Here is a 16,135-nt window from a genome sequence, read left to right as displayed (position 1 = left end):
CGCCCCCGCGGCGGGCCCTCCGCCGACGCCCGGCCGCCCGCCCTGCGCGCGCAGCCTCCGCAGAGCTCGCGCGCTCGCCGGCGACTGAGGCGGCCCCGCGCGGGCTCCGCCGACGCGGCGCGGGGGGCGGGGCCGGCGCGGGGGGCCACGCCCCCACTGCCGCCACGCCCCCGCACGTGCGCTCGGAGAGCGCGTGCGCAGACTCGGAGCGGGAGCCCGATCCTCGTTCAATGGTGGGGGGGGAGAGGGGGGGACGGTGATTCCCACTAGAAGGTTTACCTTTTGGGGTCTGTCTATGCAGAAGGAGGCGGGGAGGGGGTGCACAGAAAGAGGAAGGACGGACCCAGCCATTATTTTAAGGGGCCAGACGGACTGATGTGATTTATGATTTTAAGAGCGGTGGACTTCAACTCCCAGAATTCCGAGGCAGGTTGGGGAGTTTGTAAGGACTCCGGAGCGGGCTGAACTACATTTCCCAGCATTCCACTGGCCAGAGTGGGCTGGAACTGATGGGTGTTGCACATTGGCAAGCTGGCGGGGCACCAGTCCCGCCCCCCCCAAGGGTTGCACTATCTGGGAGAGGGACAGATGGGGGCTTTTTCTAGCTAGCCCTGGCGATGCCAGGCGTTGGAAATGGCCCACCCGCCTGCCACATTGAGCCAGAAAGCACCCACTGGATGTCTCTCAGCCTCAACTGGAAGATGTGTGGCCTTCAACTCCCAGAATCCCCCAGCCAGCAGTGCCAGCAATTGCAATTCTGTGTTCAGTTGCATCGACCTGCAATATATTTCTTTATTAAAATTGCATAGTGTGTGCACATCAGGGTGTATTTATACACCGTGTTCCTATAGGAAACCAAGGGGGCCAGCACTGTCATGCACATTTTTAAAGAGTGGAAGCCTTATACGGCCTTTTTGCTGAAAAAATACAAGACCGAACTGATGATTTATGGAATTTGGGGATTAGAAAGGGTTAAAGAGGGAAGGGAAGGAGTAAGCTGGCCATTACTCAATAGAAAGAAGGGCAGAAGTCGTGATTCTGTTTTCTTCTTTTCACTTTTTTTCCTGTCTTCTTTATTTTTCCCAGTCTTGTTTGCTGCCTCATCACCCCGCCCCACCGCCCCAAGTTGCACAGAGGCATCATTGTGTGGAAGAGAAGGAAGCCAGGCCGCAGCTTCTCTGGGGTGAAGCCTGCATATGGGGCTGGGGGGGGTGGCATCTAGGGGTTGAAGGCGGTGCCTCTTGTGCCGCCGCTGAACAGCCTGGTTGGCCTGGTACGGTTCACACACCGGAAGTATCTGACTTCCGGTGCAAAATGAGAGCTGAACTCTGGCAAGAAATATTCATGTGCCATTTGGCTCACAAAATCAGCCCGCGCGTTTTCCCTCTATTTCCAGCGTCAGCTCCATCTGGAACAGCTCCCTTTCTTGGGGTCATCAGCGTTCCAACGAGGGTACCAACAATGTGGCACTCCTTGGTCTTAGGAAGACGGTCCCCAGCTCAGAGCCCGATTTCTGGGGCCAGAAGATGGAGCAACAGCCTCCCCGCCCATGGTTTGCTGAATAAGCCATAACTGTTGCAGTCACCTAAGTCGCAAAACACCCTGCAGCACTGTGGTGTGGCACAATGGGGTGAACCTCGTCAAAGGAAGCAGTCCGCTCACTGCAGGTGGGAGCCCAGGCTCACCTGCGTTCCAAAGGCACCTGGAACGTTTGCCTGCTTGAGCTTGGCGCAGGCGGTGCCCGCCCTGTGCGTGTCCCTGCGTCCTTTAGGCCCACAAGCGCCAGGGACTTCTGGGCTGGTCCCTGTCTGCTGAAATAATTAACCAGGGAGGGTGTGCTGATCTGGCAGAGAGACAGGCTTTATCTACAGAGGTGCAAAGCTGTAAAGAGCAATTACACTTAATTGTTTGTTCCTGCCAAAGGTGCTCTGGCAGAGGATGGTGACGGGAGGCTTCCCACAGTGCTGTGCGGCAAAACCTAGATGCTAGAGAAGGCTGGGAGGCGCTGAGGAATACCTCCAGCCCACTGCCGCACCTCTGCATGACTCACTGCACCTGGATTCCATGGAAGCGGCAGGCTCAGCCTTTTTCCTAGAATAGTTTATTTTTATCCCGCCTTCATTATTTTCATAAATGCAATTTTATTCACTCCCCGAAGCAGGGAGAGCAGAATTAGCCATACTCTACTCTGAGGACAGGCTTACACGGGCAGTGAGTGAGGTCCCCCGATCATGCACCATTAGGTTGTGGGTGACCCGTGACCACACCAGTAGGCCTTCTCCAGGATCAAAGGGCCTCCAGACTTTAAAAGGGGGCTCTTTCCTGGCGGAATTAGGATCAGTGCTGCTGCTTCGTGCCAGACCCAGACAGAAAAAATAATCCTGGGTGGTTTTTTCTGCTCCTTCCTTATTTTTAAGTTGGAAGGGACTGCTACTTCCATGCTGAAATTTTCTAACAGGCACAAAAAGAGACGGTCTGATGTGGAATGGTGCTCAAGGAATTGATGGCTTTTTCCCCACGAACGGTTTTGCCCGTTTGATGGAACCTCCTTGTGGAGGCCCAAAGCGTATCCGCCAAACTCAAGCTGAAAAGGAAGTGCCCTTACAGGGGCCATTTTGCAGGAGGAACGGCAGGGCCAAAACTTTGATGAACTCTCTTGCGCCCGTTTGCCTTCTCCCTGCCAAGAAAGACAAGCTGTGCAGCAGAAAGGTATGTGGCGTCCCTGGCAGGAGCAAGGGACAAGATCCCGCACGTTACAGGAGGGACCCAAAGTGACTTCATGATGGTGATTCAGAGACCTGCCTCTTCCTCCCCAAATAGTGACTTCATATCCTAAAAACTTCTGTGTGGAGGAGGAGAGTTGGATAAGCAACCCAGGTAAGTCAGCTTTCCCATATAAGGCACAGGACTAGCAACGTGAGGATTCCTGAAAGCATCGCCCATCCTTTGGGTGAAAGATAAAGGAGTTGCTTGGACCCGTCAGGAAGACAACTGAGGACATGTTGCACCACCCCAGCTTGACTCACAATCACTCTGGCTACCGAAATCAACATTTACCCAGGGAGCAGGTGGAAATTCGGCCAAGTACTACCCGGAGGAATGTAAGGTGCCTAATGAAGTCTCCAACAATCTCAATCTATTGAGCTGATTTATGGGGTACCTTTTCCTACTTTAAAACCTCTGGTCAAGGGAGATGACACCTCTGATTAATTAGACAGCAGACTGTTGGCATTGGAAACAAACTCAGATTAGAATGAAAACCATCGTCTTGGAAAAGGCGTTCCATGTTCCCTGACAGAGAAGAGGAAATGCCTCTGCTAAGATACCTTGCTTTGATTCCTTTGTGCACCAGCAAGACAAGAAGGCTGAACTCTGATTTTTACTGCTGTGCAAACAGAGGCAGGCTTCAATTAAGATTGCTGTCATTGGGTCACCACCAGAATAGAGCATTGTAAATGGTCGCAGGCCAGCTTCTTGGTGGCCAAGGGAGTAGAAGCGTTCCCTGCGTGCTTTTGAACGCAAGGAAAAAGTCCCGGGAATCCTTTTTCCCCCCGTGCCATGATAACAGACAACCATGAGCCATTCCCCTTCTGGGTTGGTCACAAACAGGGTCTTTTGACTCAGATTTCTGCCAAGAACTAATCCATTCTAGAAAATGAATTTCCAATCTCAGCAGGAACGACCTGGAGGGGCTCCAGGTTACAGTCATCCCCAGCAATGCTTCTATGCTGAGGGACCCCTTTTTGGAGGTCGTGAACTGGGAACCATCGGAAGGAGAGTGAGTTTGGGGCCCTGCTTTCATTCTTTCTGGGAGAAACAGATCGACAGGCCAAGCTGACGCAATGCACCATCTTAAAACGACGCCCTGGCTTGGGCCAAAGAGGATGCAACTACGCGCTCCACAGCAACGCAAATCCTTTAGAGGGCTCAGAAAAATGAGTCAACCCCATCTTGGTGTGGATCCCTTGGACAGTATCTGGGTGGGGCAGGGACAGCAGTCCACAGGGCCACTCCCTCCCTCCTGTGAAGTCAACAGAGGGACCAGAGACAGATTCGGATCATCCGTTGCGCTATTCCTTGGCTCACGCAGATCCAGGTGGATGGGAGACTCCCATCGGCAAATTGAAGCCACTCTGGAGCTTTGCACATCCTGGTAGTGCCAGCTCTGATTCATTTTTACGCAAGACAAGCGATGGCTTCAACCAATTCCTGTTCTTAAAAGAATCTGGAAAGAACTGAACTGACCATAAGGTATTATAATAGCTAATTCCCCAGAGGGGATTCAGGTGAGGGGTGCTGAAAGACCCTCTGATTAAGGATGGGATGCTGGCCCACTTTGCAGGGTCGTTGTAAGACTGCCTTCCGCAGCCCAGTGCCCTCAGTCCCCAAGCTCCTTTGGGGTGGTCCTCTTTCCCACTTCTTCTCTCAACAGGTTTACCGTTTTGCAATTGATTCAGTTCGGCCACGGCAAGCTGTGTTGCCAATCTGCAGGTCCCTGAACACAGCCGTGGTCAAAGAAAGGGAGAAGGGATTTTTTTTTCCACCCTGAATAATTAAGTGATGGATTTCTCTGCCAGAAGACGCACCGATTTTGCAACTCTCCTCGGCTGCTTTGAAAGGGAACTGTCAACTTCACGGTGGGAAGGAAAGCCGAACATCAGCTCAACGGATCTGGGAGGCTCAAAGACGGGTCTGTGGTCAGCACGAAAAACTAGGCCTTTCTGCACGCTTCCTGTGGAGTGTCTGAAGATCCAGAGAGCAAAGAAGTATCTGCAGGAGGTCAGGTGTTTCTGCTTTCCAGCGACACCCAACTTCTATCAGGTGGCCAACTTCCTAAGTTTAGTGCAGCACTTTCCCATTCCACCCAGGTCTTGGCTTCAATAAAAACTGGTTCCCCCAACTTGGCAACATGGAACTGAGTCTCACAGATCTCAAGATCGTGGTGCAGGAAAGATGTACAGTAAATCCTTCCCTTTGCCACTTCTGTAGATCCACTGCCTCCAGACGCACCTCAAACAGAAGTCCAAGCCATCTTGTTTCAGCCAGCTTAACCCCAAAGGCAGGGAGGACCCCGCCTTGTGCGCAGAGGCCTCCAGCAGCGCCGAGAACACAACCCAAACTCATACAGGTCTTGCATCTGTCTCCCCCCCGCAAAAAAAACACCCCAGATTGCTTCTCTCCGCAGCTACCCACACGGCTCTGCAAACATTTGCAATGAGGACTTTCGGAGTTGTGGTTATGTCAGGGAAGTGTCAGCTGCCCCACATTTCTGCTGTCTGGTTCACCAAACAAAAACACTGCTGCCCATTAAAACATTAAAACAAGCCTGTGCAATAATCCAGGCTGTGTACTACCCAAGGAGAGGATTCTCTCACAAGCCTCGCTTAAACCGCAGCACAGGGTGTGTTACTACCTGCCGCCCTCGCTTGCCTCACCGATGAAAAGCCGAATAAAGCCGAGGTCTTAATTACTCTGCTGGGATCAAACGGTGCCTTTGGAAGCCACCCAAAGTCTTTGATATGCCCAAATGCAAATGAGAAAAGAAGAAAAAAAAATATTTAGGAAAAGCAAACAGCTTACATAAGTCAAGAGATATCGCCATAAGCGTTCAGAAAACAAAACAAAACATCAGATTAGATAACGCAAGTTCTCTGGGGTCATTAAGATCTAAGTGAGTGGGGCAAGATGGTGGGGGTTGGCCATTTAAACCCCCTCAAGTTTCCTGAGCACTGGAAAGTTTTCCTGTGATCAAGCCTCGAAAACTAACTCGGATCTGTCTGCTTCTCCAGCTGAAGGCGTGAGATCCATCTAGCTGTAGGAGTGATCCTGCCCAGAGAGCCTCTTGCCTCTGCAACACTGAAGGTCTTTTAAATGGTGGGATCAGCTTAGACAAATTGGGAATTGGCACTGAAGAGGTTGCCTAGTCTGGCAATGAAACATCTGCAAGAAAACAGCAAGGCTCAGAGAGCACCAGGGATTCCACAAATTGGGAATTCCTCGCTCATTCGCTTCAGAGTCAAAGACGGCTCCCAAGCAGCAACGTAGCGCGACTCTAAGGAGTAGTAAGGTTCACCCGAATCGCAGAATTCCTGAGTTGGAAGGGATCCCAAGGATCATGCAAGGCAGCCCCCTGCTGGGTGCAGGGAAGGCAATTCAATCCTCCTTGGGAAGTAACGGCAGTCTCACCTCCCCTGCGGTACAGATCTTGCCATCAGCAAGTTTCTCTTTAAATTAAATCCAGGTTCTGCAACTTACTACCTGTTATTTCTGCTCCTAGGAGCCAAAGGTTCACGGAACTAGCAACTGCTTAACATCTTGGTTCTCGGCTCCAATGGCAGAGACGTTCTTGAGCATCCCCAACTATGCTTCAGACGTGAGCCGCTTGCCAAATCTGGACCGGTTTATTCATGCTTTTGTCAAATGGACACAGAATGGAGTGTCCAGACCAGACTTGAAAATGTGGCACGACCAGAGTGGTCACTAAAGGATTCATCGTCTTACTTGTGCAAAGGCAAACACGGTCTAGCACGGGAATTTGAAAGGGTGATGGGACCTCAAGACGCGGCTGCTTCGGACGTCCCCACCCATGCCTTTTGAAGGAAGGTAATGTTGCTTACAAGCTTTGCTTCCTAATTTAAGATGAGAACGTAAGCTTGGGGGGAAGATCTATCCTTCTGGGACGGGGAAAAGGATCTTCAATTCCTGCTCGAGGGGAGAATGATTCTTGCATCACTCTCCTCCCTCCCTGCCTCCAGGGCTGACGAAGAGCACGTGGAGACCCTTCATCGATCGATCACGTCTGTCACTCCACACCTGTCCCCGCAAGGCTTCCTCGTGAAGACAAGACAGGGCATGGGGATTTGCACGCGCTTTCAGCCGATGATGCCATCAAGAGGCAGCAAGCCAAAACCAAACGCGGAGATGATAGTTCCTGGCACAGGGTGAGGGGACCTGCCCAAGCAGAGTGACGCCTTCCAACCTTTTGCTAACGTTGTACAAGAGAGCGTGAGTGCTGAAAACTCCCAGGAGGGATGACAAGCTGTCGTAGGGTGAGACACCTGCTGGATTTGCAAGTTCTGGGCCCTGACAGGCTTGGCTTCCCCGGGAGAAGAACATGGCCAACATCTTCCAAACCAAGGTGAGACTGAGGCCATGGCAGAGGGGCAGCAGGCCACGCCACCCCAGCCTGGTTACAGCAACGAAACAGTTCTCTGCTGCTTTGTAATTACTAACCAGAGTAAGCTGTGCCCTCTTTGGCACCCGATTTAAGCAATTTACGACTCAGAGCGGTGTTTGCACTGCCAACCACACAAATCCATGTGGAGCCACGGACCCCACAGGCGCGGGATGCAGACAAGGAAACGGGGCAGAGGAAACGCAGGCAGCAAATGCCAAGTGGGCACAAGACAGCCAGGGGGCAGAGCGTAGATGAGCTTGGCGCACCCTTTCAGCCCCAATACCAGCCTGTGGAGGACTCGCCTCTCCCCGGGGGTTCGTTCAGGGCGATCTTTTGTCATGGGAAAGCTTCAAGGCGGCTCCGTGGCGCCTTTTGGAAAGGGAGGCGAATGGGCTGCATCTGGGCAAAGCCAAAGCTCAGGATTTGCTCCCAGGCTCCACCAGAGACCAGGATGGAAGAAAGTCGGGGCCAACCTTGCCATCCCTGATTAAATCTGCTGCCTCAGTGCCAAGCTCTCCACCAGCCATTTTGGGAGGAGATTTCTACTTCTCCCCTTGGCTCCTGAGCACAGGGCCTGGCGCAACAAAGGTTTTGCACACTGGGGAAGACACACACACAAAACGTTTGTCGGTCTCGAGATTCTCGGCTTTCCCCATTGGGCAGAAGGGCAGAAGACTTTGCCTCTCCTCCACACTCAGCAGACTTAATGAGTCCAAAAGAGTGAGCGCACACACTGGCTGTCCACAGTGCAGTCTTCTGCCCACAGAAGACCTGCTCCCATTATTGGTGGCCACTTCCCAAGCTTTGATCTTGGTGGGTCCAATCGCAGGGGGTCATTTACGCAAGACTTTAAACAGCCTGAAGCGTTACGTCCCTGGAAACAAAACCATTCAGGAGGGAATATCGAAACGAGAGAGATGGAATTTCTCCTTCGCTTGGAAGGAAAAGCTGGAATCCAGGACTAAGGGAGAATTAGGCCAATCCATTGCTGCTGTTAGCCACAGGGACATTTTACAGGAAGCCCCCCTCTGAATATGTGGCCTCTTTCCCTGCTCGACCAATTCGAAGCACCCAACGGGTCAAGAAACCAGGATGCACGAAGGACAGCCAAGACATAGCCAAGAGGAGCTAGCAGGAACTTATTTTGGCATCACGCCTGCGTATTTGAAGCTCTGCAGCAGACAGACAGACAGACAGACAGACGTTCTCTTACGAACAGCCCAGGCCTAGGGTTCAGAAATGGCCCCAAATGAGACAAAACAAGGCAAGGCTGTCTTCTCCTCATGCTCCAAAGCCTGAAAAACATCACCCCCCTCTGTGGACTCACTCCCTTTCCTATTCATCCCACAGTGGTAACGCCCCCAAAAGTGGGATTTGCAATCCACTTTTCGGCTTCCCCTCTGAGCAGGCGGCAAATAAAAGGTTGAAAAGAAATTGCTTTTGAAACAGAGGGAGGGCTTGGCAGGTGCTCCCTCTCCAGCTTCCAAAGGTTGGGAACTGCAGCCCCTGAGCCAAACTTGCCCTCTCCGGTTGCCAACTCCAGGCGCTTCCCATCTTTAATCCCCCGTCATCAGCCTCCTCTAACACGCCACCTGTTTATTCAGATTTTATTTTGCTTCTTCAAAGGTGCTACCAGCATAAACTACTGAAAGGCTGTTCCAGAATGTGAAATGTTATTACAATGCACATTCACGCCAGAGGCAAGAATGAAGCAAGGCCTCACGTGGTCCCAAATGAGAACAGGCAAGAGAAGTGGCCTTTTGATGGTGAAGCAAAGTCAGGCACCTTCTCCTCAACATGAAGGTTCCTCTCCTGTATGGCAGCAAAGACCAAGGACTCAAACTTTTGGCAGCTCTTATAAAATTCACTCTGCAGGGGGGCTAAAATCTTCTTTAGGCGCCTCCTGAAGCTCTGCCCTTCCAAAGCCAGGCATCCTCCAGAGGTGTGGACTTCAGCTCCCAGAATTCTCAGCAATGGCCATGCTGGCTATGGGGGATTCTGGGAGATTTGGTCCATGCCTTTGAGGGCAGCCTGGCTGGGGACAGTTACTTAAGCGTTTTAAGCAAACCACAAAATCATTCTGCTCAGCCCTGTAAAAATATTTTTAAAAGCTTTTGCAGCTGGTCTTGCCGCAACCCCAATCTTTAAGTTATTAGGTTGCTGGAAATTTGTTTCACTTAACTGCAGCGTGTTTAGAGACTAACCCTGGTGGGGTGGGGGCTTTCTCTGGAAACTGCCAAGGTTTCAAAATAATAAAAGCACACTCTGTTTGTTGCCAGGCCTTTGGAAATGAGAAACCCAAGTTCTGGACTGATTTATCTTGGGAAACCGGGTGGCGGACACAAAGTCAAGGGCAGGCTTTGCCAGGACTGCAAAACACAACCCCGGCAAAGTTTTTGTGGTTGGTTGGTTGGTTTTGCGGCACCACCAGCAACTGCCCTTGGGATTTGGAGGAAGAGGGGAAAAGGAGAGGAGGAAAACAACACCCCCCCGCGCACACACTTTTAGGGGCTGCACAACCAAGCCCGTAAAAGTGCCTTTCAGAAAACGTCTGATGAAGAAACGGCGTCCTGCCTGGAGAAGCAAGGGCCCCGTCCGGGAAGGGTGGCTGCAGTGCTCAGGACAAAGTGTCCCCAACAGGGCTTGGCCAAGATTGTGCACGAAGCACAAAGAGGAGGACTTACGAATTCCTGGGAAAGGACGTTATCTGGGGGCCTCCCTGCCCCCCCCCCCCGTGCTTCCCACCAGGCCACCAAGGGGAGCCCTCTGGAAGAGAAAAGCTGGCAGATAAGCCACCAGCATGGATCCCCCGAGAGGAGGAGGAGGGCCCTGAGCGCTTCCTTTCCCAGGAAAAGAGCAAAGGGCCAGGCTGGCACTCCCAGGGTGGCTTCAATCTATAGCCCACCCTGCTCAGGAGAACGAACAGAAACGACCTCCCTCAGCAAACGCAGCCCCCGGTTCCTTTCCTCCCCGGGCTGGGCACCTTCTGGGTCGGGTCAGGCCAGGCTGCCTGGTGCGCCAAGGGCAACGTGAGAACTTCCCCCGCGAATCCCAGTGGGCAAGGCGAGGGCCAGGAGATTTACCTGCTGTCCTGCCAACCTGCCGGAAAGATCCTGCTTAGGGGCCATCAGGCGTTCTGGAGGAGAGCTAGTTGCAGGCCTCGGGGTGGCCTGCCCCTTCCGGCGGGCCCCCAAGTTGCTGGCAGAAGGAGCCCTGCTGGTGGGAAACGAGGGGAGAGTTATCGGATGGAGAACAAGGCAACGGTCCCCTACTAGGACGGTGACACAGCGGGTGGCTGGCGGGTGAGGAGTGCGAATGTGCTGCTGGCCGTGGCTTTTCAGGTCAAAGTCAGCCAGCAGCGAGGGAAGAATGGGTTGGCGAGGATGAAAGGAGACCAGGATGCTCCAAGAATACCTTGGGGAAAACGTTAAGCATCCTGGGTGCACTTGTTGGTTAGGGGTGGCTTTCAGAACTCCACTTAGCACATGCCCACCGATAACTCGGTGGGTTCTTTTCACTTTACAGGTAGTCCTTGCTTAACGACCACAATTGGGACCAGAATTTCAGTCACTAAGCAGTGTGGTTGTTAAACAACTCTGACTTGATTTTACAACCATTTTTGTGGCAGTTGTTAAGTGAATCACTGAGGTCATTAAGCAAATCACGCTGTTCCCCATTGATTTTGCTTGCCAGAAATCAGCTGGGAAGTTCGAAAATGGCCGTGTGACTGCGGGACACTGCGATGGACATAAATGCGAACTGGTTGCCAAGCACCCGAATTGTGGCCATGTGCCCGCAGGGACACTGTGATGGCTGTAAGCACAAGGACCATCGCAAGTCGGGTTTTAGAGTTGTCATAAGTCTGAACCGTCGATAAATGAATGGTCGTTAAGCAAGGACTACCTGTATTCTCTCCCTGCAAAGTTTTTATACAACTCTGCCTGCTCTCCCTTTGGCCTATAGCTCTCAGCACCCTTTTGCAGAGTCATCTCAGTCCCAACCTTTGGTGCTAGGCATTTGGCTCCCCACTTCTGATCTCTTTCCTAACAATAGCCATGCCAAAATACACATCCTTGCCACCCATGGAGATCCATAGTTTATTCTTCCTCCCCGATGCCAACAGCAGGAAGTGAGGGCCTTGCCTACACCTTCCACCCACTGCTTAGCCTGCCCATGACAAATTTACGCCGAGACTTAAATCCAGTCGCCTGCTCAGGTCAGGCCCACACACCTCCAGCAACTCCTGCCACATTCCCCACATGCAAGCCACCCCAACCCTGCCTTCAGGCCCAGGCCACTGAGCCGATCCTTGTTTCTCACTGGACCCAGCCGCACCATCAGTTGCTTCACTTGAAGCGGCCAGTGAGAAATCCGGAGCAGCACCCCAGAAGCTTCCTGAGGAACAGAAAGATAACAAAAGGCGCCTCCACCTTGGCTCCTCTCCCACACTCCCTTTGCTTGGCCAGCAAGTGCCGGGTCGGACTGCTCTGGGCAACACCCTGGAGAACTGGTCGCCCCGAGTAATCCAAGGGCTGCTCAAGACGTGGGGTTACTAATCTGGGGTGGCTGCACATGCTTTTGCCACCCTCGTTAGGTGTGAAACGGCTCCTGCTTCTAGCTGGACAACGTCTGCTTTGGGGCGGAGAACAAAGGGAACGACCTCTGGAAAAGAGGCCCAACTCAATCCAAGCTGGCAAGCGAACGAAATCAACCGCACCACCGGCCTAACTCAACGCAGTGAGCTGAAGGTGGAGGTGACACGAGGAAGCGTTCGCCCAAGCGCCAGAGAAGCGATCCAGAAAGCGTGGGCGTCTTCAGCTCCCTTGCCCCCGCCAGAAGATTTAAGACCTTCCTCCAAGCCGAGCAGGAAAGGAGAACATCCGTGGGCACCAGGAAGGGGGCAGAGGCAGCTCGAAAACAACACCCATGCCATCAGTGACAACTTCCTGCAGCTGCCAGGCTCGAGACAAAGGAGAGGTTTGGGCAGTCCTCTAAAGCGTTAACTCCTAAATTCTCCCCGGAAGCATCAGCAGAAAAAAACGGGGGGTGGGCTTGTCCCAGGAACTGGCTCAGAGACACACCGGACGGACGCCTTTCCTTCCGACTGTATTTAACTTATTTATTGACTGATAAAATGATCACACACATAGAAGCAGAAAAAATTGACCAGGTTTGTATTTCCTTGAGTCCGTCGCACATCCTGGCTCGGAACAGGCAAGGCGGAACGCCGAGAAGCAAGGAGCAGGGGCCCGGGAGGAAACGGGCCCAAATCCGTCACTCCGAGATCGGGGCCGAGGAGAAGGAAGAAGCGTGGGCCGAGGAACGGCGGATCGAAGAAAAAAGTAACAGCAACGTTCCTTGAGAAGTGAGGGGGCAGAACACGGGGGAAACGGGAGTCAAACAGTCTCTTCGGGCGTCGCTCAGGGAAGAGAGCTGAAGAGATCCTTGAGGAAGCCATCGGGGTCGCAGATCTCTGACAACAGCCCTGAAATGAAGCCGGTTAAGTCAGGGCCTGGGGCGTACATACAACCCGGACCCGGGGCGGGGTCCCTGGAGAGGGAGGGCCGCAGCCAGAAAGCCCAGCCGCCTCGGGCGGCGCTCACCAGCCACGTCCAGGAATTCCAAGAAGGTCTCTGCCGGCATGAACTCCTCCTGGAAGGACTTCAGGGCTCGGTCGGCCGCCTCGTGGATGGGCATGTCGTTCTGGCGGATGTACTCGGCCAGAGAGTAGGACCAGCCCCCCTCTGTGTTGCTCGTGGGCACCTTCTGAAGGGGCGGAGGAAGCAGGGAGATGGGGCGCTCGGGAAGGCCCAAGCCCGGCCTGGGGACAGGGAATCCGCCGAATGTCCCCCGGGGCGGAAGGGGGCCTTGGCTGGGCAGCATGGACCCTTGGCCTAACCAAGCGGGGGCCTTCTTGAGGTCAATGCAGGCGTCCCGTGGGCTCCCCTTTGGGGCTTTGTAGGCAGTTGGACAGTGGATCTCTGTTTGAATGCTTTGATCCCTCCACGGCAGTTTCTCAGCCTCGGCCCCCTTCGGATGGGTGGGGAATTCTGGGAGTTGAAGTCCACCCATCTGAAGGCGGCCAAGGCTGAGAAACACTGCTCTGCAGAGCTGAAACTGACTGCATCCCTCTTAAGCTGTACGCGATTGTAGGTTTCCCTTGACTCTGGACGTTGCCCGGGGCCCCCCTTCTCGGTGGTGCACATGCTCAAGGGGCATGTCTAGGCCAGCACTTACTCTGAACATGTTGTAAATGAGATCAACGAGGGCCCAGAAGAGCAGGCTGGAGCGATAGGCAGCGTAGTCCTTCACTGCCTTGTCCGTTAGCCTGTTAGGAGGGGAAAGATGCACTCAGGTCCCTCGGCGGGTGGATGGCTTCCGCTGGTGAATCTTCCAGCAGGAAGTGCCAGGAGACCCCCAAGTGGGGAGGCGGGAAAATGCACACCCCAACTCAGCGGGGTGGCAGGTGGGGGGAACACACAGGCAGCTTGGCGTCTCCCCCCTTCCCCAGCTTCCTGCACAAACTGATTTACAACCCAAGCTGCAAAGATGCTGCCTTCCAGTTTGCAGCCCATCTCTTCTTGTGCCAGAAGGAGGGCGTCATTTTTCTAACAGCCAAGGCAATGGGGGTCAGCCTTCAGCCGGGGCAGGCAGGCTTAGCCAAGGGTCACTTAAACGGCCATCCCTGCAGGAGTATTCCCTCCCCCTCCCGAAGCAGACAGCCAAAGGGGGGGTCCGCCCAAGACTCCAAGCCCTTCGGCAGCTCCAGAGCTACAGGTGAGCCTGTTGGAAAGGCTTCCCTGGCACCTGAGCCTCCCCGCCTCCCTTAAGCAGAGGGCAGGGGTGGAATGGACACCCTGGAATGCAGCAAATGGGTCACTGCCTGGCCCCAGAACCCCAGGGACCCCGCTCCCCCAGCAGATGAGGAAGACGGGCAGCAAAGAGTGGCAGCGCCTGGAGGAGGAGGAGGTGCTGTGATCCCAAGCCCAGATCGGGGAAAGGCCTTCTCCAGATGAACCCCAAAACCGAGGCCAAGAAGATGTGGCTCTACCAGACAGTCAAGGAGGGAAGGGCAGTTCCCAGGGTTAGTGCCCAGCCCAGCCCAGCCCAACCGGTTCCTTCTCCCCAGGCTCACTTGCTCGCTCCCCCCGGGGACACCGCCCGGGCGTGGGAGATGACCAGCAGGCGCTTCAGGATGTCGATGCGCACCGCCTTCCATCGCTCAGGGGGCAGGACGTGCAGCGCCAGGACTGTGTAGTAGTGGGGCCCGTCCACCTCGAAGGCACTCTCCACCCACTTCTCCTTTGGCTGTTCCAGGAAGCTCTGAAGGTTCTTCTCTTCTCGGGACGTTGCCCGCGTTCTGGAAAGGGAGCAGCGGCCACTGACAGGTGAGGCCCTGCCCCGCTGACAGTCAGGGCCTCATCTCTGCCTGGCCCAAGAGAGCAGGAGCTCCACGGTCTCTCCTAGCCAAGGGCCAGACTGGGGAGCAGCCCAGCACAGGAGTCCAGGGCCTCTCTGGGTCTCCTTCGACCTGACCCAGGGGTTCAGCTGGTGGCCTCCCCATGCCTGCCCTCCTTTTTTCATAGACTTGACATGGGATAACCCATCCGGGGCCATCCTTCCAATCCATGACTAAAAGAGCAACCGGCCGTGTCCCGAAGGGTTCGGGGTACTGACGTGTTAAGGACGTAAAGCACAGTGTGAATGATGTAGGGGATCAGGTGGATGTTGCTCTCCCGCCCTCCGCCGCCCGTGTCCACGCTGAACGATTGCTCCGTGGCGAACCGGAGGAACAGCAGCTTGGTGTCGTGGACGTTGAGCTGGTAGGTGGGTTCCCGCTGCCCCGTGCATTCCTGGAGATACGTGTTGTGCCTGCAGAGGAAGAGCCATTGGTAGATCAGGCCCCCGAGGCTCCCTGACCCCGACAGGCCTGATTCCGTGGGAAAGCAAGGTTAAAAAGGGATAAGCCACAAGGACAGGCAGGCCCATATGACTTTTCTGGCAAGATGGCACCATCCGAGACATGAAAGGCCTTTCTTCTCCCAGGTGGGAAGGGGCCCCTTGCCAGACGCTGCAGATGTTCCCCCATCCTGCCAAAGTGAAGCCGGGAAAGGGTGTTCTTCCGGCTTACCTTGCCAAGCAGGTGGCAAAGGCGGATTCTGGGACGTGCGGCCCCCAGACTGGCAGGAGGCCGTTGCATTTGGTGTTGGCGTTCTGCAGGGCGGCACTCTCCCACTCCTCGCGGCCACGTGCCAACCTGCCAGGTGAAAGAAAGCCGCGTCCATCAGGGGCCTGAGCTCTCCCTGCCCTCTAAGCTGCCGCCCACCTCCCCTGCCCACCGGGCACCAACTGAGACCTCCCTTTGCTGGTCTCACAGGCAACCCCCCCCCCATTAGCTGACTGGAACCCCCCCGACTCACGAGGGCTTGCTCACATGTGAAGCCGCAACCAATTCAGGCCAAAAGCCAGGCCCGGCTGAATTTCGAGGCCGTCAACCGGCGAGCCCGAGCCCCCTCCCCGGGCGTCCTCACCTCACCGCAGCCAGGTGGCAGTCGTAGTGGACGATGTTGAAGTGCGAGACGGTGCTGTAGCCCTGCTGCTTCCGAGGCTTGTTCTCAAACTCCTCCAGGGCCACCCGCTTGGTGAAGGTGTAAATGCCCAGGACTTTGGTGGGCTGCAGCAGGAAAGGGCAGATGCGGTGGGTCGCCTCCCAACTGCTTCCAGGGCAGGCCCAACCAGGGGCACACCCCCCGGTGAGGATCGTGGGGAAGCTCCAGCTTCCGGGTGCTGCTCGCTCACCTGGAACTTGTAGCCCTCCCGGCAGATGCAGCAGGTCAGGCCGGGCTCTTCGATCAGCTCCTCCATCTGCTTCAGGAGCGCCGTCTTCGTCACCACCTGCCCCTTCTCATTCGTCTGGCAAGCCAAGCAGAGGAGGGCATTGAGGCGGCGGCGGCAGCA

General features: G+C 54.7%; 1 protein-coding gene across 1 annotated transcript in view; it reads right to left on the bottom strand.

The window, feature by feature from the left end:
* Positions 1 to 12,282: 12,282 nt before the first annotated feature.
* UBR4 (ubiquitin protein ligase E3 component n-recognin 4) overlaps positions 12,283 to 16,135 on the bottom strand; it is a 61,895-nt gene continuing 58,042 nt past the window's right edge. Inside the window, exons 99-106 of the mRNA XM_063317409.1 lie at positions 15,977 to 16,090; positions 15,709 to 15,851; positions 15,309 to 15,434; positions 14,855 to 15,049; positions 14,313 to 14,537; positions 13,415 to 13,505; positions 12,781 to 12,943; positions 12,283 to 12,662 (exon numbers count right to left, since the gene is read on the bottom strand). Coding sequence (XP_063173479.1) covers positions 12,598 to 12,662; positions 12,781 to 12,943; positions 13,415 to 13,505; positions 14,313 to 14,537; positions 14,855 to 15,049; positions 15,309 to 15,434; positions 15,709 to 15,851; positions 15,977 to 16,090 — 1,122 coding nt within the window. The 3' untranslated portion in view covers positions 12,283 to 12,597. The remainder of the gene's footprint in view (positions 12,663 to 12,780; positions 12,944 to 13,414; positions 13,506 to 14,312; positions 14,538 to 14,854; positions 15,050 to 15,308; positions 15,435 to 15,708; positions 15,852 to 15,976; positions 16,091 to 16,135) is intronic.

The sequence above is a fragment of the Candoia aspera genome, chromosome 18, assembly GCF_035149785.1.
Source record: "Candoia aspera isolate rCanAsp1 chromosome 18, rCanAsp1.hap2, whole genome shotgun sequence".
NCBI lineage: Eukaryota > Metazoa > Chordata > Lepidosauria > Squamata > Boidae > Candoia > Candoia aspera.
Note: the sequence above shows the minus strand (reverse complement) of the source record. Positions and strands in the feature narration are given on the sequence as shown.